Source organism: Poecilia mexicana, unplaced genomic scaffold (assembly GCF_051168715.1).
Source record: "Poecilia mexicana isolate PSO_F unplaced genomic scaffold, ASM5116871v1 scaffold_18, whole genome shotgun sequence".
In the NCBI taxonomy this organism is placed as follows: Eukaryota; Metazoa; Chordata; class Actinopteri; order Cyprinodontiformes; family Poeciliidae; genus Poecilia; species Poecilia mexicana.
In genome coordinates this window covers 20,506,713-20,534,085 of record NW_028263387.1, presented here as the reverse complement: position 1 = coordinate 20,534,085, position 27,373 = coordinate 20,506,713, and the positions used below count along the sequence as shown (strand labels likewise).

Here is a 27,373-nt window from a genome sequence, read left to right as displayed (position 1 = left end):
ATTCAACAAAAAATAACTAATCAGACAAATAATTTGTCAAACTCAATTAATTTTATTAGTATGGTGCTTGTTCACAATAAATGCCGTCTCAAGTCATTTTAGAATACAAAATAGATCCTGTTATACATAATCAATGAAACCACATCATATAGACAGGTTCAAAAATGTGTACATATTCTAATTTTGACCCAGCTTATAAATCACTAGTTATGTTTCAATTTAGTATTTAATTTAGAAAAAAAAAATTAAAGAAACTCAGCAGAGTGTGTCAAGTAATCAACTCTGCAGCAACCACTCTGCTCAACAACCATGTAACATCAGCAAACAGTTTATTACATCAAATCAAAATTGTAAGATTAGTTTTTACTGAACTATGCAAATATCCATCCAATGTAGAAGCACATCCAGATGATTTTTCAACAAGTGCATTTTTTCAGACAAGAACATTTGCAAATAAAAATAAATAAAAGAAAACAATGGCAAAATGATAAATGATCAAAGATGAAAATAAGGAGCTAATGCAAAACAGACTTCAGCATTTTATTTTGTTTTTGATGAGACCCAAGTGTTAATCAAGTGGGTTTTCAAATAAAAAACATCAAAGGGATGCATGTAGCAGTTGTATTCTTACAACTAAACAAGTTATAATTTCACTTGATATTGAATGACTCCTTTAGACTTTCCTTTGCCTGTTCTATTGTGATTCTCTTCCAACCAGCAGGAATGTCAGCAGGCTCTGCATCATATGCTTTGGCAAATTCCTTGTTGTATTTGGCCATCACATATTTCCAATAATCTGACGCCTCAAGGCTCACGTCTGGTTGAATATCCCAGTCTGGGAAAATATTCTTATATTCTTTGCAAGGATGGTATTCACCATTTGTGGCACTGCAACGAAAACGTAGGTCACTGATAACAAGAGAAGAGCAGATTTCAGTCTGTAGTTTTTTTGACTCATCCCACCTGTACTGACCTAAACCATTTGGTCGATGCAGGGAAGCAAAGTGTTGAGTGTGTTTTTCTCCACCTGCATCACAGGATATTTTGCAGAATGGACACTGTTTGCCACAACCAATCACTCTAGTGAAAAGCTCATTCTCTGGTTTCACGTGGAGCCGTGAGAGTTTTGTGTCAAACTTTGTGTTTTTAAACTTTTCTCTAAGAGCTTCTGTCATTTCCTCCACACACACATTCAGCCAGTGAGCAAACTGTTCCTGATCAGCATTGTTCAGAACCATGAAGGAATCAATGGAATCCGGGGAAATATGCAGTTTATCAAGTTCTTTACAGATCTTTACAACAAATGTCTTCAGACTATTGGTGTTTTCTCCTTTTGCCTTTTTAATGGCAGCATTTATGTGGTCAATGCAGGACTTAAGATGTTTGTCCTCTAACTCATAAATTGTAGACCCAGAGGAGAAACTCTCCCTAATTCTCCCAGATATCCATGATTTTACATAATCTTCATATGAACGAATGTAGCTCAGAAAGCTTTTGAAGTCACACTTTGAAATCAGAGTCAGTAAAATTGAATACTGGAAGGACTTTCGTGAGCTGAACTCTTTTCTTGTAAGCATTTTATCAACAATATCAAGACCAAGATGACGATAGATGAAATCTTCAACAGCAGGTTTCAGACTTTGGTTAGTGAATTCTTCAGCTTTCTTCTGGCATTGGTCTCTTTCTTGAAACACATCTTTGAAATCTGCACAAAACTTTTCCTTGTTTTTCTGCAGACATTTATAAGGATCATTTTCTTGGATGAAATCTTCATGCATTTTCTGAAACTCCCTGGCTGCAGATCCACAGATGTGTTGTTTCAGAGACACTTCAAACTTAATGTCAGCGTCAACATCAGCTTTGTTCAGTTTCTCATCAATGATGCGAAGGATCTCCTGGATGTGAGTATCATGATAATTAGTTTTTCTCTTGATTTTATCAGTAACATAGTCACTGCAAGCAGATATGATGCTGTCAGCGATTTGTTGTCTTGCCTTTATTTGATCTGTCCCTTTATTTGATGCCTTGGGTGTATATATAAAAGGCTCCGGTCCACAGTCTTTGAGGCTTTTTTTATTCAGCTGGGAGATGAAATCTGTCAACCAGCTTACATTGGGAGACAGATTTGTTCGCAACTCATGGAACACACTGGTGAAGATATTTAAAGTCTGTTGTTCTGAGACAGACAAGGTTATCAGAGTTTCAGTCCACATCTTATCAAAATGTTTATCAAGATCTTCATCTGTCATTTTAATTTTTTTCTTACGACATTCATCAATTAAAGCACAAACTGCTTTTTCAATTTTTTCTGTATAAGTGGCCCTGAATTTGTCGAGTTCTTTCATTCCCTCTTTAATATCAGCTGCTGCTGTGATCTGGTTGAACACTGATCTTTCAGTTTGTCGTCTAAGACTCTTTATGCTGTTGGAGAATTCCTCTCTGTATCCTTCAACCAGATTAACATGACCTTCTGGCTGCTCAAAGTATTTCTTCAGATTATCAAGGATCTTTGTCTCCCACTTGATCAGCTCTGTGGTTGCTTCACTTTTCAACTCAGTGATGAATTCTTTCATGTCAGACATTTCAGAAAATGAACCAAAATTGGAAATCCTTGTTTCTGCTTTGGTGACCCAGCTGTACATTTCCTTTTTGAACTCCCACTCCCATTGGTTGTACTCTGTGCAGAGCCTCATGTAAGCATCAGCCACCAGGCTGTTTCTGAAGCTGAAGATGAAGTTTTCATGTTTTACTGCGTTCCACAGGCTGGTCATCCACTCTCTGAACTCCAAGATGTTATTAGAAGTTGACCCACACTTTCCCAGCTGTTGGATGATGTTTTTCTTGAGTTCATAGACAGCCTCACTGTATCCTGCATTGACTGGAGCCATTGGTGGGTTTCCATTCCAGAGTCCAGGAATGTAGCATTTCCCAGTGTCTGGATTATACTCCATCACATCAGTGAAGCTCTTGTTCTTCTCTTTCTTCTCCATTCTAGCTGCTGCCTGGGTCATCTCATCCAGCTGTTCTAACAGCAGCTTCCTGTCTCTCAGGTTCTTCTCATGGGCTGAAACATCAGAAACGTTCTGGTGAACAAACTGACATTGAGGCTTTTTGCCAACCTCCTTCATCCTGAGGAAAGCATGCACCACTACCTGGAGGATGTCTTTCATCTCTGTTGAATTCTCCATTGCAATATTGATAATGGTGATGTCACTCAGACCAACAACAAGTGTTGCCAGCTCATTGTCATGCTTATGGCTGTTGTCCAGCTGTGCTAGCTCTGGTGACTTTAAGCCTTCAGTGTCGATGATCACCATGAAGTCACAGTTGAGAACTTTCTTGAAGTCTTCATTGACTTTGATGAGCAGCATGAAGGCACCTCTAGTGCATCGACCACTGCTGACTGCAAACTGGACTCCAAACATGGTGTTAAGGAGAGTGGACTTCCCTGTGCTCTGAACTCCAAGAACTGTGACGACCAGGATCTTGTTCTTTGGAGACACCAAGTCATTGAGCTGAGAGAGAACATCACTCACCCATCTGAGAGGAATGTTGGAAGCATCTCCATCTACAAGCTCAAGAGGAAATCCATCCAGCAACAACTGAGCACAGAGTTTGGGCAGATGTTGCAGTTGTTGACGTGATAGATCTGTTTCTGGAAGGTAAAGAGAAGCTTCATAGATCTGACCCATTTCACGGAAGAAGTGCTCAACTCCCAGTGAGCTGCTGGAAAGTTGTTGGTCGATTTCTTTGATCTCCTGTTTGTTTTTAGATTCCCAACACTTCTTTTTGTACATTTCCCTCAGGTTAGACAGTTTTATGCGAGACTGGTTATCAAGATTTATTCTCATCCATTTCAGGAAGTAGCGCCTTTCTGATTCTGGGCTGGATATTGCATGAATGAAGCAGGACATTGCTTTGGACATCCCATAAGCATTTTGTTCTTTCCTCAGTTCTTTTCTCTCTTTCTCAAGGTTGCATTTATAATTTTCTATATTTTCAGAACCAACTTTTTGAAGACGAAATTCTTCTTTTTCCAAACAAGTCAGTTCCTTCCATATTTGACCTTGTAAAGGAAGTTGATCATCTTTATATTTCACTATGTCTTTAATCTCTGCAGTGATTTCATCTGCTTTCTTCTTTCCATCCTGACACTCTGGAGAATCTTCATCAACTATGATTCCCAGTTCATGTGCAACATCAGCCATCTGCTCTACTGACATCTTCCTCTGTAGTGAGTTATTAACTACATCACTGACCTGTTTTCTCAATAGTTTAACAAAATCTGCACTGTTTCTCTGTTTTGTCTTTATTATAATGTTGTTTTCAGTCAAGCCCAGACTGGTTACCAGTTGCTTTATTGAATCAACTCTGAAGTTTTTGCTCTGTTGGTTTCCCACTAAGAAGATCTGAGCTTTGTGGTTTCTGTTCATCAGCAGTTTGCACTCAGAGTCCAGCTGGTCAAAGAAAACAAAAACTGCAACAGATGTCTGACACAAAAAGGAGAATTGTGTTTCAAATGAAGCAATGTCTCCACGAAGGTTAGCTATAGCAACTGGTTCACTGAAGATGTCCATGTTTTTGTTTCCACGGGGAAGGTACCAGGTCATTTCAGTCAGTCCATTGGATATTCTTCTCTGAATGTCTCCACACTCCATGTCACGGTGAACAAAGGTGTCATTTGGGTTGTTTAAAAGTTTATTGAGGATCTCTGATTTGGACAGAGAGCACTCACCCAGTCTCACAAATGAGATCATTGGAAGTTCAGAAAGAACTATTCTTTCTTCTATGAAGCCTTTTGATTCTGAAAGATCTGAAGGTCTGTACTTCTTAACAATGTCTCTCATGGCCCACAGCATGAGGGTGCACTGCTGTGTATCACAGTAAGGAAGCAGCAGAGGAACAGAGAACTGACACATGGACATTTTTAGAGCCAGTTCTTGATGAACAAACCCATCAGAACACAAAAAGAGAGCAGTGATTATATCAAGAGGATTTAGAGAGTCATCCTCTTTTGGACTGTCAAGAAGTTCATCAGAATCAGACTCAATAGTATCTAATCTATCATCACTGTTAGACTCAGAAGTTGATGTGCATTTTATCTTTCTAGCTGTTACATTCCCCATCATTAGTTTCTTTAAAAAATACCATGGAAGATCTGATTTACACTTTGGAGGCTCATCATTGATGGTCTTCTCTTTGATCTCCAGTATCTTCCTGAGTGACAGTTTCTCCTTGTAGAACTGATCCAAACCCAGATTCTCCAAAAGATCCTCCAGGTCAGACCCTGGTTATATAAAAAAAGCCTGTTATCTCATTTTAGTCAAAAACAATAAATCAGAATTCATTTTCATGACTTTAAAATTGTAATTATACTGTTTGCTAAGTTTTAACAGTAAGTCCAAAACCACAGATATATTAAACAGAGGTAATGCAATAGAGGTCAAGCAAAAGTATTCATACCCCTTAAACCTTTTTAACATTTTACAAAGTACAAAAAAAAAAATTCATTATATCTCACTAGGATTTTGTGGGACAGACCAACACAAATCAGCACACAGTTTTGTTTGCTAATTTGAACAAAGTATTAAATAGTATTAAAAATTATACGATTCCGTTAAACAATTATAAGTTTTTCTGCCATAACGTCGAGTCCTGGTCACACATCCTTTCTCTTTTCAGCATTTTGCTTGACCCAGACATTAGCTGCTTACTGACCATAACTTCAGGTACTAAAAATCTGTCCATTTTATATCTAGCATAGACTTGGTGAATTTGGCTAAATGTCCAAAGACCTTATTTCAACAGAAAAAATTAGACAAGACAATAAATCATGTTCACAGATTATCTAAATTTAAATTGACTGAGCTGGAGCTGATTTGCAAAGAGAAAGGAAAAACGCATTGTTAGAATGGCCCTTAGCAGCTGGAGTAAGTAGGAGACATGAGGCAGAGAAACTGTGCAATCCCACTGGGTTTTTCTACATTTAACAGACAACCCTGCTTCACAGTGGCCTAGGGTCTCAGCAGCAACAACCACAATGTCTTCTTCTTGTTTTTGTTTAATGGTGGTTGGCAAACAACTTATACTTACAGGTGCATTACCGCCACCTTACAGACTGGAGTATAGATTAGATGTCCTACCACTATAATCTTCCCATAATACCTGACTTCCTAAGAAAACTAAAAATGCTGTTAAATACTATATCCTCAGACAATTTTTGCAGCAAATTTTTAATATCCAATTTATTTTTATTTCTATTTAACTCTCTGATTACCACCTCTCTTTCCTGACTATACTTATTACATTCTAGAAAAATATGCTGCACTGTTTCTGACTCTCCACAATAACTACACAAACCTGTACTATGTTTATTAATTATTTTCAAAGTACTATTTAACCCTGTATGCCCAAACCTTAATCTGGATATAACAACCTCTTCTCTTTTATTCCTATTACCTTCCCTACATTCCCCTACTTTTTTTGAGTGCTATAATAAAATCTTGCATTTCCTCTCTATCCCATAGTTCCTGCCATTTCTTTTCAATATATATTTTACTTATACTTTTGACCTCATTTTTGCTTATTTTGACATTAACCTCAACATTATCCCTTTTTGCTGCACTCTTAGCAAATTTATCTGCCAACTCATTTCCTACTATTCCAATATGAGCAGGAATCCAAATTAACTTAACCTGGGATCCATATTTTTTCATTCTAAAAATTGATTGATTAATATCCAATATGATATCTTGTCTTGTTTCTGAATTCTGTTCTAAAATACTTATTAATGCACTACTTGAATCTGAACAAATCAATATTTCCTTCTTTCTCATTTCCTCACTCCATTTTAGAGCCATTAATATAGCCATTACCTCACCCGTGTAAACTGTCAATCTATCTGTTACTCTTTTATTTTTCATAATATTTAAGTCTGGAATTATAAATGCTATTCCAATTTTATCATTTAACAATTTAGACGCATCTGTATATACTTGTAAATACTCAGCATATTCTTTCTTTATATACCTTTCCACCTCTTTTTTCTTTGTCTGCCTTTTTCCAATAAGCTTAAATCAACTTCAGCCTTTCCACTTAATCAATCAATCAATCAAATGTTATTTGTATAGCACATTTCAGCAGCAAGGCATTTCAAAGTGCTTTACATAATTAAAATGAAAATAAAAACAGAATAAACAGTAAGAAAGAGATTTTAAAAAAGATTAAAAAAAATAAAAACATTATTAAAAGTAAAGATAAGAACATTAAAAACATTGATCCACGTGAGGACTTCACCAAGGTGGAGTATCAGGAATACTCACCACAGGACTAATTAAATAATGATTTATTCCTATCTCACTATTTATAATACATCCAAAACTATTAATTTTCTTACTTTTAACTGTTTATTGACAAGGTTGTAACATAACCTTTGGAGGATAATTTTCCTTATGTCCTTTAACATTTGCCCAATAATTTATGGCTAGTTGTTTTCTTCTGAACTCCAGTGGCATCTCACCCATTTCAACTTGTAAAGCTGATACTGGGGTTGTTTTCATTGCTCCGCAACAAATTCTTAAAGCCTGATATTGTATTCTATCTATTTCTTTTAGTGAACTATTAGAAACTGAATTATATACAATACATCCGTAATCAATTACTGATCTAATTAGTCCTATGTATATTGTTTATAATACCTTCCTATCAGCTCCCCAATCTTTACCTCTTAAACATCTCATTATAGTTAGGATTTTTTTACTTTTCTCAATTATTTTTCTTATATGTATTTTCCATGTAAGTTTTTTGTCAAACCAAATTCCTAAATATTTAATTTGATCTATCCTTTCTATATCATTCTCATACAATTTAAGACTTACATTAGTATATGTCAGATGTTTTCATCACATACAGTAATACAAATGCAATCATATTATGAGTAACAAAAGCTTTTATTGACAGTTATAATGAGTTAATGCAGAAAGTCAGTATTTGCAGTGTTGACCCCTCTTCTTCTGGACCTCTGCAGTTCTCCCTGACATGCTCTCAATCAACTTCTGGACCAAATCCTGACGGATGGCAGTCTATTCTTGCACAATCAATGCTTGCATTTTGTCAGAATTCCAAGGTTTTTGTTTGTCCACCCGTCTCTTGATGATTGACCACAAGTTTTCAATGGGATTAAGATCTGGGGAGTTTCCAGGTCATGGACCCAAAATCTCTATGTTTTGTTCCCTGAGCCAGTTAGTTATCACCTTGCTTTATGGCAAGGTGCTCCATCATGCTGGAAAAGGCATTGTTCATCACCAAACTGCTCTTGGACAGCTGGGAGAAGTTGCTCTCGGAGGACATTCTGGTACCATCCGTTATTCATGGCTGTGATTTTAGGCAAGACTGTGAGAGAGCCGACTCCCTTGGCTGAGAAGCAACCCCACACATGAATGGTTTCAGGATGCTTTACAGTTGGCATGAGACGAGACTGGTGGCAGCGCTCACCTCGTCTTCTCCGAACAAGCTGTTTTCCAGATGTCCCAAACAATCGGAAAGGGGATTCATCAGAGAAAATGACTTTACCCCAGTCCTCAGCAGTCCACTCCCTGCACCTTTTGCAGAATATCAGTCTGTCCCTGATGTTTTTCCTTGCTCCAAGAGTCTCCGCCTCACAGTGCATGCAGATGCACTCACACCTGCCTGCTGCCATTCCTGAGCAAGCTCTGCACTGCTGGTAGCCCAATCCCGCAGCTGAAACACTTTTAAGAGATGGTCCTGGTGCTTGCTGGTCTTTCTTGGGCGCCCTGGAGCCTTTTTGGCAACAATGGAACCTCTCTCCTTGAAGTTCTTGATGATGCAATACATTGTTGACTGAGGTGCAATCTTTCTAGCTGCGATATTCTTCCCTGTTTGGCCATTTTTGTGCAGTGCAACGATGACTGCACGTGTTTCTTTAGAGATAACCATAGTTCACAGAAGAGAAACAATGATGCCAAGCACCAGCCTCTTTTTAAAGTGTCCAGTGGTGTCATTCTTACTTAATCATGACAGATTGATCTCCAGCCCTGTCCTCATCAACACCCACCTGTGTTAATGGAGCAATCACTGAAATGATGTTAGCTGGTCCTTTTAAGCAGGCACGTGCAGAGGGGGGGGCTGGGGGTGCTTGAGCACCTGCCCTTTTTGCTCCTTGCCCCAAAGTGCCCTTTTGGTCAATTTTTTTTTTTTTTTTTTTTTTTTTGTTGGTATTATTATTTTCAAAGCCCTCTTCTGACACATAATAACATGTACTACATGTACATGTAAATTATTTTATTTATTTTATTTTTTTTTTGTACAACATAATAAGCCTTCCGGTCACCTTGTTACCTTTGACCTTTTACCCGTGACGCATGACGCAGTTGCCTCTCGCGCAGTTAGATAAGGCGGCTAACTGGAGCTCAGCATAGCGAACGTTGCAGATTACAGAACAGTTTTTGGTGAATTATATATATTCCTGAGCAAGCTCTGCTCTCTCTCTCTCATATATATATATATATATATATATATATATATATATATATATATATATATATATAAACGTTTTTGGTGAATAAAGTGGAGTAGACTACTTGTCAGATGACGGAAAACGTTGAAAGTATTGTTTCTGCTTCAGCATGGAGTCGCGGTTTAAGCAGAGAGGTAAAGAAACACAACAGACACTGACAGGCCTCTGCGTCTGCTTTTCTCTGAAGAACCACTGAGCGGGAGGAGACAGCCAGGTGAGGAAAAACTGTTCTTATCTATCGATTCAGTATTTTTATCATACAGACATTAGGCTGCTGTTGTTGTGCTATTAGCTAACTGCTAGCTACGACTTTGCTAGCAAAGCTAGATAACTAAAAAGCTTCTTCCCTGTGTACGAGGCAAAACTTATCATCTCCATAATGTCCGATCTTCTAATTTCCTTTGCTGCATAATGTACATCGCATTTATTCTGGCGTTAGGTAAATGTGTCTTGAAAGAAAATAGCACTTAAATAAAAGTCCAACAAGGATATTCATTTAGACTTAAAAATAACTCACCCTGAATTACCATGATATATATAATGTATGTCATTAATGAAGGGGAAAAAACTCAACCCAGACTTTAAGTTTAGGGTTTGCAGAGTATGTAGTTAAATTTTTGCTCCAATTATTCAATGGGAAAAAATAAACTAACTAAGTTAAGTAAAATAAAATTGTAATCAAAACTTTTGGAATTATAATGATTTCTTTTTTAAAAACAAATTCTTTTGTTTAAAAAACTTTTTTAAAATTAAATAACTAATTTTTGTCTTGTGAACTTAAGAAGTTATTTGCCAAACATAAACTTTTATTTGCACACATCAGAAATATTTTGTTGCGATTTTGGCTCCTGCCCACGACGTCATGTGAGAATCACAAGCAAAACTTTGAGTCAAACAAAAACTTAGAATATCAAGAAAAGATTTCTGACATGCACAAATAAGTTTGTTTTGCAAAAAAAAAAAAATCACTTCATGAGACAAATGTGTGATTTAAATGTTTAAAAAAGTTGTAAGCAAAACTCAGTAGGCTTTTCCCATAGTGACATGCATTAACAATTCAATTTTTGCTTTTGTTTTTTTCTGCAGTTCCACGTTAAAGTTTGATGCAGCTCTGCTTTCCTGAATGGACCATCTTCATCTCCACTGCAAGTGTAGCTCTTTTTTTTATAGATTACAGTCCACTAAAAGGTTGCATTGTGCCCTTGTTTATATTTTTAATAGTGTAATTCTGTAAAGACAAAATATGTAAATCAGAGCTAAACCACCAGCTCTGATTTACATATCTTCCTAAATTGCGGGTTTGAATATTGCAATACTTTCCTAAAACAAAATAGACGTGCAGAAAGAAATTACTAATAAAATATCTTACATATGCATAGTTGTATGCTCTGTAGAGAGATTTACCTTAGCTTTGATTGTATATTTCACAATTTTGTAATTTATCATTGTTTATTAAACTCTGAAAGCTGTGTGACTTTGTTAATATTCTGTCATAGAATGCAGTAAGATGCGCCCTTTTTTTTTTTGAGCACCTGCCCCTTTAGTGGTCTCTGCACGGCCCTGCTTTTAAGGCAGGGCTGCAATGAAGTTGAAATGTGTCTTGGGGGATAAAGTTCATTTTCTAGGCAAATATTGACTTTGCAATTAATTGCTGTTAAGCTGATCAGTCATTATAACATTCTGGAGTTTATGCAAATTGCCATTATAAAAACTGAAGCAGTAGACTTTGTAAAAATTAACATTCAAATCATCCTCAAAACTTTTGGACATGACTGTACAGATCTGATTTCCATTGAGAATATGAGACAAAACTTTATAATTGATGTTCACAGATGCACTATGTCCAGTCTAACTGAGCTTGAGTCATTTTGAAAAGATGAATTAACAAACGTCTTTTTCTAGATATGCAAAGCTGGTAGAGACACACCCCAAAATGTGGCTCTACAAAAGGCTGATTCTGGGTAGTTGTGATAATAACAAAAACTGAGAACAGGTCTTACAATGACTTTGATTTTCAAATGTATTTTACTGACCTTTATCATCTCAACGCTTAATTTTAGTAAACTGTAAAGATTTCATGGACCTGATGAGCTACAATATGGCCTCCTTCAGAATAACATCATATAAATTGAGGTAGTTTGGCTTTTCCTCAACTCCATCAGAGTTTTTCTGACTCTTTCAGTGAAATTGTTGACAAATCTCACTTAAATGTGCAATTAATTCATTTTAATGTATTTTACATAAATTGCATTACTTCACATGTATCAAGTTTTTCTTTTTTCTCACTAGTTTGTCACCGCCTTCAGTTCTGTGTCAACTCCGTCAGATGGAGTTTTTGTTGTTTTTTGTTTTAAATAATATTTCTTTTGTGTCTTGAGTAGCATTTGTCTATAAAACTGAGTAAAAATGTCACTAATAGGATCATTAAAAATATTTTATATTCATTTTTGTCAGATGGTGATGACAAAGTTCTGGGTCAGGCTGATTAAAATGTAATTTTTAAAAAAATGTTGCAAGTGGGAGCCTGCACCTTAGCATCTTTACATTTCTTAAACATTATTTGTCATATTTGCATACATTAGGTTGAGGAATAATAAAAAAAATAAAAAATTGGGAAAATTAAAACCCATTTTGTCCCTATTCACAAGAATCACTGTGGATTATCCTCAGACTCAACACATTAAAATCTCAACTTGAAATAGTTGTGATCATAATTCATTTTTTCTATATTTAGTTTGGCCCAGACTCTGTTTCCTTACTCATCGTAGTTTCAGATACTAAAAGTCTATCAGTTGTGTCTCTGGCCTTGGCTTGGTGAAGTTGGCTAAAGGACTGCAGTTACTTGTTTTGCTTCTACAAAGTGTTGGCTAACAGCGGCGCTGACAGCAACCACAGAAATGAGGAGAATAATAAAAATGCCTGAATAAATAGAAAAAGCACGTCTTACTTCCAGTATTTCCATGTATCTTACTGACCTTTATCATCTCTACCAGGTTGTTGACTGTCAGGATCAGAGTCATCACATGGTGGAGCAGGCTCCTCTCCTGGCTCTTCACTAAGAGTCTTTGGTTCATCTTTACTGCTGGGTTCCTTGATATTAATAACAACCAATATTAATGTTTAGCTTCACATATGTATTAATGATTTTGATATTTTCTTGATATTTTGGATGCCTGTGTACCTTTGCTGTTGTAAAGGAATCTTCAACCTCACCCTTTTGATGACTGTTTATGTCGTCCCCTGAAAATGAGAAAAATGTTTTGACTTTTATTTGCATCTGGAAACTCTTGACTTTCATACCGACCTACATCATCGCTCCAAGAGCCAGTTGCTAAAAGTCACAAAGAGCGTTTAACCCATTCTAAACCTTTTTTTCATCTGAGAATATTAGACAAGACTTCATCAGTCATGCTCACAGAATCGCTACACAAAATCTGACTGAGCTGGAGCTGTTTAGCAAATGAGCACAGCAAAATGTGTCTGTCTCTACGTGTGTAAAGCTGGTAAAGATACAACCTTAACAAAGTGTTTACTAAGGCGGACGGAACAACAGAAATGAGGAGAATAATAAAAATGCCTGAATAAATTGAAAAAGCACGTCTTACTTCCAGTATTTCCATGTATCTTACTGACCTTTATCATCTCTACCAGGTTGTTGACTGTCAGGATCAGAGTCATCACATGGTGGAGCAGCCTCCTCTCCTGGCTCTACATTAAGAGTCTTTGGTTCATCTTTACTGCTGGGTTCCTTGATATTAATAACAACCAATATTAAACTTAAGCTTCACATATGTATTAATGATTTTGATATTTTCTTGATATTTTGGATGTTATTTTTTTTTAAAGGTTTTATTGGCTCTAGTGGCCTTTATTTGATAGTTAGTTGAGAGGAAAGTGGGTAATGAGAGAAGGGGAAGACATGCGGCAAAGGTCACCAGGCTGGGAATCGAACCTGCGACGGCGAGGACATTAACTTCCATGTGGCGAATACGCCCAACACCACTGCCGCTGCAGCAGCCGCACCACCCACAGCAGCCGCACCACCCACAGCAGCCGCAGCAGCCGCACCACCCACAGCAGCCACAGCACCAGCTGCACGTGCGGCAGGCCTGGCTGTTTGGATGTTTAATATGGTCCCTTGTACCTCCGTTGTAGTAGAGGATTCATCAGCCTCACCCTGTTGACTGTTCATGTCTTCTCCTGAAAGAAAAATGTTTTGACTTTCATTTGCATCTGGTGCATTTTGACTTGTCTATGCTCCAAGACCCAGTTGCTCAAAGACAAATCACAATAAAAATCAAAATATGTAAGTTTTGAACTCCTCTGTGGTCCCTATTTAAATTCCTGTGCAACCACAAACTAATACAGAGGATTTCAGTGTTGGAGAGCGAGTCTGTCCTCACATAGCAAAGCTACAACTGGCCCAGCAGCTACATTATTGGTGTTTATTGTAAACGTTTTGCCAGTTGCTATACTTGATGTTCCATTCATTGCTTCACTGATGTTGCATGGTATAAATCTGCTATAGCTTTCTGCTTAGCACCTCATGCTATGCTGCTTAAGCTGCCTTGGCATTTACAGTCTAAAAGTATGAACAACACTCTGCAGTGGCAGCAGTTCATTTAACGTCAGGTAAAAAAACTGCTGAAGCTTTGTAGACAGCCATGTAGCAGTGGATTATCCTCAGACTCAGCCCATTAAAATCTCAACTTAAAATAGTTGTGATCATAATTCATTTTTTCTATATTTAGTTTGGCCCAGACTCTGTTTCCTTACTCATCGTAGTTTCAGATACTAAAAGTCTATCAGTTGTGTCTCTGGCCTTGGCTTGGTGAAGTTGGCTAAAGGACTGCAGTTACTTGTTTTGCTTCTACAAAGTGTTGGCTAACAGCGGCGCTGACAGCAACCACAGAAATGAGGAGAATAATAAAAATGCCTGAATAAATTGAAAAAGCACGTCTTACTTCCAGTATTTCCATGTATCTTACTGACCTTTATCATCTCTACCAGGTTGTTGACTGTCAGGATCAGAGTCATCACATGGTGGATCAGGCTCCTCTCCTGGCTCTACACTAAGAGTCTTTGGTTCATCTTTACTGCTGGGTTCCTTGATATTAATAACAACCAATATTAAACTTAAGCTTCACATGTATTAATGATTTTGATATTTTCTTGATATTTTGGGTGCCTGTGTACCTTTGCTGTTGTAAAGGAATCTTCAACCTCACCCTTTTGATGACTGTTTATGTCGTCCCCTGAAAATGAGAAAAATGTTTTGACTTTTATTTGCATCTGGAAACTCTTGACTTTCATACCGACCTACATCATCGCTCCAAGAGCCAGTTGCTAAAAGTCACAAAGAGCGTTTAACCCATTCTAAACCTTTTTTTCATCTGAGAATATTAGACAAGACTTCATCAGTCATGCTCACAGAATCGCTACATCCAATCTGACTGAGCCGGAGCTGTTTAGCAAATGAGCACAGCAAAATGTGTCTGTCTCTACATGTGTAAAGCTGGTAAAGATACAACCTTAACAAAGTGTTTACTAAGGCGGACGGAACAACAGAAATGAGGAGAATAATAAAAATGCCTGAATAAATTGAAAAAGCACGTCTTACTTCCAGTATTTCCATGTATCTTACTGACCTTTATCATCTCTACCAGGTTGTTGACTGTCAGGATCAGAGTCATCACATGGTGGATCAGGCTCCTCTCCTGTCTCTCCACTAAGAGTCTTTGGTTCATCTTTACTGCTGGGTTCCTTGATATTAATAACAACCAATATTAAACTTAAGCTTCACATATGTATTAATGATTTTGATATTTTCTTGATATTTTGGATGTTATTTTTTTTTAAAGGTTTTATCGGCTCTAGTGGCCTTTATTTGATAGTTAGTTGAGAGGAAAGTGGGTAATGAGAGAAGGGGAAGACATGCGGCAAAGGTCACCAGGCTGGGAATCGAACCTGCGACGGCGAGGACATTAACTTCCATGTGGCGAATACGCCCAACACCACTGCCGCTGCAGCAGCCGCACCACCCACAGCAGCCGCAGCAGCCGCACCACCCACAGCAGCCACAGCACCAGCTGCACGTGCGGCAGGCCTGGCTGTTTGGATGTTTAATATGGTCCCTTGTACCTCCGTTGTAGTAGAGGATTCATCAGCCTCACCCTGTTGACTGTTCATGTCTTCTCCTGAAAGAAAAATGTTTTGACTTTCATTTGCATCTGGTGCATTTTGACTTGTCTATGCTCCAAGACCCAGTTGCTAAAAGACAAATCACAATAAAAATCAAAATATGTAAGTTTTGAACTCCTCTGTGGTCCCTATTTAAATTCCAGTGCAACCACAAACTAATGCAGAGGATTTCAGTGTTGGAGAGCGAGTCTGTCCTCACATAGCAAAGCTACAACTGGCCCAGCAGCTACATTATTGGTGTTTATTGTAAACGTTTTGCTAGTTGCTATACTTGATGTTCCATTCATTGCTTCACTGATGTTGCATGGTATAAATCTGCTATAGCTTTCTGCTTAGCACCTCAGGCTATGCTGCTTAAGCTGCCTTGGCATTTACAGTCTAAAAGTATGAACAACACTCTGCAGTGGCAGCAGTTCATTTAACGTCAGGTAAAAAAACTGCTGAAGCTTTGTAGACAGCCATGTAGCAGTGGATTATCCTCAGACTCAGCCCATTAAAATCTCAACTTAAAATAGTTGTGATCATAATTCATTTTTTCTATATTTAGTTTGGCCCAGACTCTGTTTCCTTACTCATCGTAGTTTCAGATACTAAAAGTCTATCAGTTGTGTCTCTGGCCTTGGCTTGGTGAAGTTGGCTAAAGGACTGCAGTTACTTGTTTTGCTTCTACAAAGTGTTGGCTAACAGCGGCGCTGACAGCAACCACAGAAATGAGGAGAATAATAAAAATGCCTGAATAAATTGAAAAAGCACGTCTTACTTCCAGTATTTCCATGTATCTTACTGACCTTTATCATCTCTACCAGGTTGTTGACTGTCAGGATCAGAGTCATCACATGGTGGAGCAGGCTCCTCTCCTGACTCTACACTAAGAGTCTTTGGTTCATCTTTACTGCTGGGTTCCTTGATATTAATAACAACCAATATTAATGTTTAGCTTCACATGTATTAATGATTTTGATATTTTCTTGATATTTTGGATGTTTAATTTGTTCATGTGTACCTTTGTTGTTGGAGAGGAATATTCAGCCTCATCCTTTTGATGACTGTTTATGTCTTTCCCTGAAACTGAGAAAATTTTTTTGACTTTTATTTGCATCTCGAAAATTTTGACTCATCTATGCTCCAAGTACCATTTGCTAAAAATCCCAAAAAGCATATATCCACTTTCACTAATAGTTTGATGTGCAAAAATATATTGTTTATTTGTTTCAATATAAAATCAGCAGCAGAAAATCTTCTGTATATAGATAATCAGTTAGAATAGGTTCCTTTATTCAATTTGACTGAGATTACACGTTAGTCATAGTCTATATTAATCTCTCTGAAAAATCAATCACAAGTGTCTTACTATATACTCTATTGGCCAGAATGAGGAGGCAAAGGGGAAAAACTATTTATGACATGACTAAAAGAAATGGCTGCTTAGATTCTGCCACTCTGGACTCTTCATTGAGTGATTGGAGTTTCTTGTCAGACTTAAAGGTTTCAATACTCTTGATCTATTCTATATTTTGTAACATTACAAAATATAAAACACCACAAATTGCAGAACATCTTTGGTTGTGTCCAACTGTGAGCTGGGACTTCTCTGCTTCCATGTTTGGGAATAATGTAGGAATAGAAATATCCTTTTTTATCCTGTAGTCAGGAAGTTCAGGTGTAACAGCAGCATCAAGGCATGTAGGTTCACAAAATGATAAAAAATGACCAGAAACTGTTTATTTGAAAAACTGAAGATCTGACTGAAATTTGTACTGACCTGTTTCAATGTGTCCTGTCCTTGTCAATAGTTCTCTGACTTGCTCCTCTCCTCCATCTTCATTGTTGAAAAGATGGATCCTCCATGAAAAATGCTCAACAATCTGTGGAAGTTGACTGGTTGTAGAGCCTAAAATATATTCATTTAGTGATGTCTTTAAACGATCTCCTCCGGTGAAAAGCAGGAAACAATTTTCCATCCTCTGAGGCCCGAGGACTCTCTCTACAGCCTCTACAGCCTTTTCATCCTCCTCAGTGAAACGACCAACTTTGATCACCAGCAGGTAAAGAGAAGGAGTGGAGTCCCGCAAAACATTTTGAAGAACATTTGCAATCTGCTCCTGTGATGTTAATATGTCTGCAGTGTCTATCACTGAAATTTGTCTCCCAAACAAAGTTCCAGTTTCCACAGAGATATATTTAGTCACCGCCTTAAACACTTCTCGTCTTAAAATGGTGTTTGCTGAAGCACTTTTCCCAACTCCAGTTTTTCCCAGAAGGACGATGTTAAGATTCTGATCCATGACAGAACAGCAATCTGTTTGGAAAAAAAAAAAAAAGAAATTCTTAAAATTATGTTTGTTGTTTTTAGAGTCAAGGGAGGAAATCCCATTTCATTAATTTGGGGGGAAACCATAAACAGGGAAAAACACTACTGCTAAGGCTCAGCACTAGAGCTTTTCTAGAAAAATATTCTGATTTTGTTTTGTGGTTTTAAAGGCTCTACTTTAAAGATAAGAAATAAAGGTATACTTTTTTTTTTTACCGTCAGCTGCTCTGCAATAGTCCCTCCATAGCTTCCACACAGAGCTGTCGGCTAGCGATAACACTCAGCCCCTCCAGTTTCAAACTCTTCTTATTAAAGTAAGAGTTGGAGAGGCATATATAATGGATATATTGGCTACCTTTGATACAAAAAAGAGCTAAGTCTATGAAAGCAATATAGTCAGTTTTGCTAGTTTTGATTTCCAAGGCATAAAGACGCAGTCTATCATGATTCAGCCAAAGTAACAAAATAAACTGTAGTCTGATTTTTATTGTTAATGTGTTTCTTCATATTGAGAAGTGAAAGTAAATAAAATGTGTTACATGTCTTTTACTTACTAGAGGATTTTTGTTTGTGCTGCAGAGCCACAGTAGAGCCTGTACCCAGCTGTGGTTGCTCCTCCTACAAGTTGGACTGAACCATTGTTCTAATAATGCTGGGGTGGACCTAAAGATTCATTCTTATTTTTTTCTTAAATGAATGGCAGATTTATTTCGTTCTTTGTTTATATTGCTTTTTCATACTGATATTGTTTCAAGAACCAAAGGTTTCTTTAGTTTGTTTTGGTTTTTTTGGGGGGGGGACAATTCTATACTTTTCCAAGATTGGGGGGGTCTGGACCTCCCAGACTCGACCGTGATTTACACCCATGTTTGGAGTATATTTATATAAAACAATTTAAATGTAAAGCATTGCAAAGATTAATGGAAAAAAACTGAATAAAAAAGTCAGTTTTTGCACTAAGTCAAATGACTAAAGTTAAGATAGAAAAAAGTGTTTTTATAAAAACTTACATTTTTATAATAGCTATTATTTTAATAGCTAACTATTTTAAAATAGCTTTTTTTAAATGACAGATTAAAACTATATTATTATGACAAAATACATTTCTCATTAAGAAATGTAGTTTATATTTTGTAAATGTATTTTACAAAATTTATTTCATCTATGTTACTGCCGTACATATATACGGTTTTTAATACTGTATGCATGTACATTTTCAGTCAGAAAACAAGAATTCCCTTTTAAGATAAAATTCCAAGCAACCGGAGATATATCTCATATGATATATCTACATAACTGAACTGAATGTAACAGAATAACTGAGCAGTTAAAGACGGGTCTGTCAGTAACTCCCAGCCAAAGGCACCTTTTTTCCCCTCATTCTGTTCCTGCAACACAGTCTCATGTTTTTAACTTTTATAATTTTTAAACCTCTTCCCTTGTCTGATCACACTGGAGTTATTTCAGCCACCGATGTTATGACAGTTGCGGAGCTTTGTTACTTACTGATTTCCACCAAACGATTAAGGCTCAAGGTGTCTCCTCTCTACGCAGTCTGGGTCTGAGCTGAACACGCACCATCTTAAAACTTTCGATTTCTCCGTCTTTTAACCTGACTTAAACACACATACATGGAAATGTTGAGAAAACAAAATCTCCCAGGTTGACTCGATCCCTTCTGATGCCTCCTGCAGTCAGCTCACTTACCTCTTAATAGAAAGAGACAAACTCAGCCAAATTACTGAAATATAGAATGTCTCGACATCAACTCGGACCAAAAAGGTGTCTATCCAGTTCTCACAACTTGCTGTCAAGAAAAGCGGACCTCCGTCGTCAGGTAACAGGTTACCTGACGTCTTTCAAAATAAAATCCCTCGTTCAACCAGAAACTTTTTATTGATTCAATTTGTTAAAATCTAAAGTAAGTAAGACTGATTTTAAATAAATAAATAAATAAATAAATAAATAAATAAAAGAAAATGTGTTTTACTTCTATATGACCTGCAAAAATATTTTGTGAATAAATATATTTGGAGTTAGTCTCATTAAAGTAAAAGAAATAGAGATAGAGGGGAAACATTTTACATTATTAGTCAATTACTGAAGTGTTATTAGATTAGCCACACGTGTATTCACTTAAAATAAATATATATAGCTCCTTTACTGACACTAGTTACGGATTAATTTGTCTTCTTTTTTTAAATTGCTTATTCCTAATACTCCGCCATAGCTGATCAAGATTGCTTTATTTTGATGGTGTAACATCGGAAAAGGCCAATCCTTGATCAGGTGTCGCTGATTTCTGAACTTTAAGTTATTGAAATAAAACTTCACAGACTGCTGATCGGATGGCGGACAGTGGAGAAAAAGGTGAATTTGTTCATCTTTTTATGTATTTGTCTGAAGAATCTATTCCAAAGCGTTGCGAGCGGTCTAATACAACTTCTGAATAGTCAATAAAACGCGTTCAGTATATCAGATTACTTCAAATATAAATTAATCGTCCTCTTTGTCCCTAACCATGTATAGATTCTGTTGTCATTCCTGATAAAATGTCAGTTTAGGCAGTTGACGAAGTTTTTATTGTGTTACTTTCACTTTCTCAATTCGGTGGCCTCTCCATTGAAATTGAAAAAATTCATTACTGACATCAGGGGTGTCCTTGGTGTGTAACATATTTGGAATTTGAAAATACTATATGATATTAATTGTAATAATGCATCACTTCCGTTTCTGTCTCTAGGCCCCGCTAAGGGAAGGGTCAGAAGAAAGAGCAAAGACGAACCTCCAAAAGGTTTGTCTTGGGCTGCACTTTCAGTTTTTATTTTTAAAATAAATTAAAATCACATTTTATATTATTGCTGTTAATGCATTTGATCTTTATCGAAGCATATTCAGCATCACGACAAAAAACACTCTGGTACTGAAAATTACAACCAATGAATGAGATAAAATAATGTAAAATGTATTAAACACATGGGATAATACTAAAATATTATACATTAATGTGGAAGGATGTATGTTGGTGCATTTTTACCTACTTTTGTCATCAACCTTAACCAGTGTATCATATGTTTCTGAAATCTTCAAGGTAAGGACTGACAATATGAAAACAACTTGGTATGTAAACTATTTTGTCAAAGTACTGCTCATCATTTTGTTGTAGTCGATAGTTTGCTATAATGGTTCCCTTTTCCAGCTCTCATTGTGAGGGATGCAGGGTACACCTGGACAGGTGACTCATCCATCATTGGGCAAGACAAAGACACCAGCAAAATGATTTTGCATCCACATGAACAACATCTAGAGTTAAACTTAAAATTATCAATGTCTCAGGCAGATTTCAGATTGAGAATATTTTCATTCAATCAAGAAGTTTGTTTCTGATACGTAATGGGTGTCTCTGATACCCCATGATAGAGTGGTAACTTATCCAGGTTGTACTCCACCTCTCATCATATGGCACCTGGAAATAAGCACCGGCTTCCCCACAACAATCCAAGAATGATTTAGTAAATCCAGGCTTTGTTGATGGTCTCAGTTTGTCAGAAAAACATTGGTGAACAAACAACTACATGAAGATGAAGCAACAAGGCTGACAGTTTGGGAGAAAGATGGGAAGTTTAAAGCACACCTCCAGATTTATCATTTCAAGGCATCAACCTAAATTGACAGGATGGAGAGAAGTAGCCAAACGACCCACGTTATCTCAAGAGGACCTGCAGTTGAAAGAAGTCCATAACAAGTTAACAAGTCATGTTTGTAGTTTGTTCCAAGTCATACAGAAGAAACAACAAAAATGTGTAAGGTTCTCTGGTGGGATGATACCAACATTTAATTTTTTGGCCTACAGTAAGAACGTTTTGAGGGAAAAAACTAACACATGCATTAAGAAAAACCTGTCTTATAAAAATTTGGGACTGAGGTGGATGTTCACATTCCAGCTAGACAATGACCTGCAGAAAGCAACAATGAATGTATTTGATCAAAGCAGAATACGGTAATTGGTTAAAATGGTTTCTGTCAAAATCCAAACCTAAATCTAAATGAGAATTGATTAAGTTCTACAAAGTATGAAGGAAGGGATGAATAGAAATGTGTATCATACATTTCACATTCTTTGTTGTTTCAGTTTCAGATGCTTCAGTTCCAGACTTAAGACTAGTCCTTGTTGGAAAAACTGGTGCAGGAAAAAGCTCCAGTGGTAATACCATACTAGGAAGAGAAGCCTTTAGAGCACCAACCAACCACTCTTCAGGTAACAATTAAACATATAACCCTGGACCAGTGGTGCCCAAAGTCGGCCCTCGAGGGCCAGCATCCTGCATACTTTCATTCTCTCCCTGGTGGTAGTAACAACCTTTTCAGCTTGTCAGTGTTCTGCTTAGGCCTCTAACGAGCCATCATTTGATGCAGGTGCGTTAAACCATGGAGAGAACTAAAACATGCAGGATGCCGGCCCTCGAGGACCGACTTTGGGCACCACTGCCCTGGACACAGATTTCTATTGCATGTAATTCAGTTCCATTTTTGTTAATCTTTACGTGTTAACGGATATTTTCCATCTACAGAGACCGCTGAATGCTCCAAACAACGAGAAGTGGTCTTCAGCAGGACAGTTTCTGTTGTCGACACACCTGGTCTCTTTGACACCCATCAGTCTGAGGAAACAGTGAAGAGAGAAATCTCAAAATGCATCAACATGACGGCACCAGGACCACATGCCATTCTACTGGTCATCAGGTTTGGACCCTTTACAGCCGAGGAAAGAGAGGCTGTGATGAAGGTGGAGGAAATCTTTGGAGAGGAGGCCTGGAAGTACACCTTGATCCTCTTCACCCATGGAGACGAGGTTCAGTCAGACTTTCATCAGAAGATAAAGAATGCTGGACCTGAATTACAAGAGATCTTAAAGAAAGCTGGAAACAGATACCATCTGTTCAACAACCTCCAAGTTAGTGACCGTCGACAAGTTCTGACTCTGCTGGAGAAGATCCAGAAGATGGTCGATGACAATGGAGGACAGTTCTACTCAAATGACACCTATGAAGAAACCATGAAGATGTTGGAGGAGAGAGAATTAAAAATCAAACAGTTCTATGAGAAGGAACTGGAGGAGAAAATAAAAGCCGTAAAGGCAGAATATGAGAAGCGGCTGAGAGAAACTCAAGAGGAACGAGACCAAGTGAAGAAACAGTTGGAGTTCGAGTTGGAGGAAGTGAAACGATATTATTATTTCTTAGGGAGCAGAGTTCGCCAAGTTTTAGAGCATATGACCAAAGGTGATGATTATGACAAACTGTGCAAACAGTACCAGGAAACGCTGAAACTAAACTGAAGGACACATGACACAGTTTTTGAGACTCTTGTTTAGACTCATTTATTTTGCTCATTGATTCAGTTCTCTAATTTTCTCTAATAAAACAGATTATGTAAATTTCTTTGATTAATAAAACTCCTGTTTCAACCAATATTGTCACAATGTCTGGTGATTTTGTTTGATGTTATTTAGCACAAAAACACTTTCGTCTCTGAGTGGGAAAAAAGTCATCTTCCTGGAAGGTGTGCTTGTTCTGCATATAAGTGAATGTTGCACCCTGAAGCATCTATAAAACAATAAAAATTGGGTGTGGAGGTCCACAGTTCTCTGTCTGATATCTTGGCTCATAATGTTTATAGCTTTTATATAAGGAAAATAAAGCTGGAAATTTACTGTGTACTATAAAATACAGGTGTGCCTCAATTTAACTCAAATGTTGTGATTAACCTGTTAAATTATTTACAGGCATGATAATCTTAAGGTATGTAAACTTAGTTTGAAAAAAGTATTTGATTTTTCTGGTGTTTAGCCAATAGAAATAATTGTGGTTCTGAAATTAGGAACACTGTTCTCTGAAAACAAATGCGAGGAGGTGGAGATTGGAGCAGGTTATGGCAAGATGTCAGAATCAAGACAATCTGCTATATAGGATCAGAGAGGGAAGCAGATGCATGGTGGACGTTTTGGCAGGAGAAAAGCATTTTTTTCTTTTTCAAAGCATTTTGTCCTTGGCCTTCATTGGTAAGTGTAAAGAATAAAAGCACAGAGACTCATTAGCCATTTTTTACTTGAAGGTTGTAGAAGAAAAATCCTGATTTATTAGATCCACAACATAATGTGCACAGTGTTAAGAGAGGAAAAATTCTTGAACTTTAAAAACCTTTTGACTCGTTAAATCCTCTCTTATGACCGGGTTCAGAAAATGCTGTGCGCAAAGACTGAGATCACGCAGAGATAACAGCGTCACAATAATCAGCATTTAATCAAGACAGATGCATACTATCACCAGACAAACACATCACAAAACATCAGAAACCTCAGAGCACAAAGAACACATGAATTTACCTGAGAGAGAAAAAGACAAAAGATGAAAACAACAAACAAAAAGCAAAGACGTCTTTGGAGAAGTTGCAAGAGCAAAATCTAATTTGTTACTCTGTGTAGAAAGTTTTATCTTCTTTTCTTTAATTTATTCAAATAAGGCGTATCTTTGCTCATCCAACCAGGAGCTATCTCTGACCCCTTATCTGAAGCCTAAAACCCCTGCAGTGTTTACGGCCTCTCACAGATGAGTGTGAAAAGCTAGAACTTCCACTGTTCTTGTTTTGCGACAGACAAAAGGCAGTTCAAACGATCCTAGCAAACCATCTGCTGTAACTACAGGTAACATAAAGGTCAAAAAGCCAGAATATGTTACTGATTTTTAAACTATAATTAGGCCACTTGAATCAAGACATGTTAAGTTTTAAAACTAGCTTATTTTAAATTTATTTTCTCAACAACAGAGATTCATAAAGTTGAAAAAATGAAAATGCAAATACTTCTCTTCTGCTATAGCATCACAAATTCAGAACGATAAATGAAAGTGTGTTTTCAAATGAATAGAGGTGAGCAAAAACTGCAAACCTGTTATTACTGTACCTTTCCTGTGCCATAATGCTTAAACATCAACATTGCAATGTAGTGGTTTGCCAATGGTGGTGCTCCTTCCATCTATTGGAGTCTATCCTTCCATACATTGATTGAATGCCATTGCTTATTATGGCGATCCTATGATGTTCCAGACCAATTTTATTTTTATTTTTTAACTCAATACTTCTCAAATAGTGGACCCGTGCCCCGAAAGGGGGAGATTAGGTGTCAAGGGGGGCGTCAGATGCAAGACTTTGTAATTGCCTTTATTCATGCATAACTGATGAACAACCTTCCGGCCACTAGGTGGCAGCAGTGTTCAAGCTAACCAGCAGCCTACCTGTTCAAGCCAGTAGAAGTAGCTACACAGCCCTGTTGTAAACGGAACTGAGCAGCTGAGGATACAAAGGCGAATGTTTTGAAATACGTCTACCGTCAGAGGAGATGGAGAAGTTTGACAAAACGGCAGCAGAGGTCAGTAAAGCAAGTATGACGGAGGCTAATGGCCAGGATAAGATTTTTTCTTTACCAAATACAAGAATAAAGTCATAAGATAACAAACTTATTTGAATATTAAAAATAAGATACACTATTACCGGAAGAAAGTCATTAAATTATAAATAAAAAGTAATTTTAATAAGATAAAGAAGCTTTGATACAATAGGTGACGTGACCAGCTCAGCAAGTCTGCTTTTTTTTCTTTGTATATAAAAAGTTGTTTAAAGAAAAAGTCCTGCGGTTGAAAATTTGATTCTGATGTGTTAAAAGATTATTTATTAAACCAATACCAACTATAATTTCTCAAGATCCTCAGTATTCCTCATTTTAGCGCAGTGTGGCAAAGAGTTATAATAAAATTACAACTTTATTATCGTACAACTTTAATATTTAAAACCCAACCAAAAAAACTCTTAATCCAGTCCTAAGCAAGAAACACGAATCGTAGAAAAAGGCCAGGAAAAAGACTAAGCTTGTTAATGCAAAATATTATGCGCTTTTCATCTCGTCTGACAAGCTGAAATATAAACCTGCTGTCTGAGCGAAGCCTCTTGGTCTGAAAGAAGAGCAAGATCTATTACAAAACAAAAACCTAATTTGATCTTCAACTTATTTGTAATGTTGACAATATGTGACTTGAATGAAAACTTGTCTATTCCAAAGTATTTATATGTCTCAGCGTACTCAATTGGTATACCAGCCATTGTTTTAATGAAATGAAGAACTTATGGATTTTTTTTTCTTGTTAGCAAACAGCTTGACCTTCACCTTATTAGACATGTAATAAACAGGAAGACCTTTTGTATTATTTACTAAAGAATTTTAATTTTAACTACAGCTAATGCCTAGAACAGCTCTGCATTAGTTTTATTTTTATTTTATCTAAAGGTAGACAATGAATTGTTCTAAAATTCAGCTAATTTTGCTTAAGAGGAAACCATATTTTTAGCACAATTAGAACAAAACACAAAGTCATCAAAGAACTACAGAAGGGTATAACAAAAAAGGATTATGTGAAAACTTTGGGTTGAGCTGGATTTGATAGTCATCTGATAATGAATGCTGAGGAAGTAGATCCAAATACAACAGGATGAAGGAAAGCATGCGGTGGAGCTATTGAGAGTTAACCATAGCCCAAGAAGAACAACAAGGAAAACTAAAGCAAGAATAACAATAGAATCCAGCAATGAGCAAAGAAACCAGACAGCTTAAATGATGTGGAGGTATAATTGGTGACATGGAAACCAGGAGAGAGAACTGAGAGCTGCAGTACTAAATAATAAGTAATAAGGCAACAGAGTTGAAGAGAAAAAGAAAGACCATGTCAGCACAAAAGGGTATAACTAATAACATTGAAAATGGAAACTCCAATGAGCATCAGTAAGATTACTACACAGACACAGTAAAACATAACTACAATTTAGATAAAAAAAAAAAACATGGACATCAAACATCAAGAAACAAAACAAAGTAGTTCCCAAATTCAATTCAGTTTATTGATACAGCACTGATTGACAACAACTATATTCTGGCATTGAAAGATTTCATTTTCAGTATCTTAATTGGGAAACTGAAGTTTTTAAAATTATTTTAATTTGTTTTACGATAAATAGCTTTCATTCAAATGAATTTCCTTCACTGCTGTTTTGACCGTTTATTCAAAGCATCAGGGTGTCTTCCCTTTAGGATTCATGGGCTCATACCTGGTCCAAGAGAGGTTAAAGGTCAGAGTTGTTGTCCCATGCTCAGCCAGGGATTAGGTAGGGCTGCTAGTGTGCAGCTTACTTTTTCACACCGTTGATTATCAGTGTATAGCTGACACATTGTTTTATTGAAGGAGCTCTATGAAATTATATAAAGTAAGAAGATAATATCA

At 37.0% G+C, this 27,373-nt stretch overlaps 2 protein-coding genes across 2 annotated transcripts; one reads left to right on the top strand and one right to left on the bottom strand.

The window, feature by feature from the left end:
* Window positions 1–32: 32 nt before the first annotated feature.
* Window positions 33–19,853, bottom strand: LOC148154157 (interferon-induced very large GTPase 1-like). Its single transcript, XM_088015748.1, is given in 14 exon segments — window positions 33–5,287; window positions 12,511–12,636; window positions 12,638–12,775; window positions 13,169–13,283; window positions 13,680–13,735; window positions 14,528–14,642; window positions 14,732–14,790; window positions 15,184–15,298; window positions 15,677–15,732; window positions 16,525–16,639; window positions 16,740–16,804; window positions 17,499–18,035; window positions 19,554–19,659; window positions 19,755–19,853. Coding segments are annotated over 12 exon segments (6,120 nt in total). The 5' UTR covers window positions 18,022–18,035; window positions 19,554–19,659; window positions 19,755–19,853; the 3' UTR covers window positions 33–650.
* Window positions 19,854–20,325: 472 nt separating this feature from the next.
* Window positions 20,326–23,492, top strand: LOC148154156 (GTPase IMAP family member 7-like). Its single transcript, XM_088015743.1, has 4 exons — window positions 20,326–20,417; window positions 20,791–20,841; window positions 22,180–22,305; window positions 22,619–23,492. Exons 1-4 carry the CDS (start codon window positions 20,396–20,398, stop codon window positions 23,383–23,385), a joined length of 966 nt encoding a protein of 321 aa, XP_087871869.1. The 5' UTR covers window positions 20,326–20,395; the 3' UTR covers window positions 23,386–23,492.
* The last annotated feature ends 3,881 nt before the right edge of the window (window positions 23,493–27,373 follow it).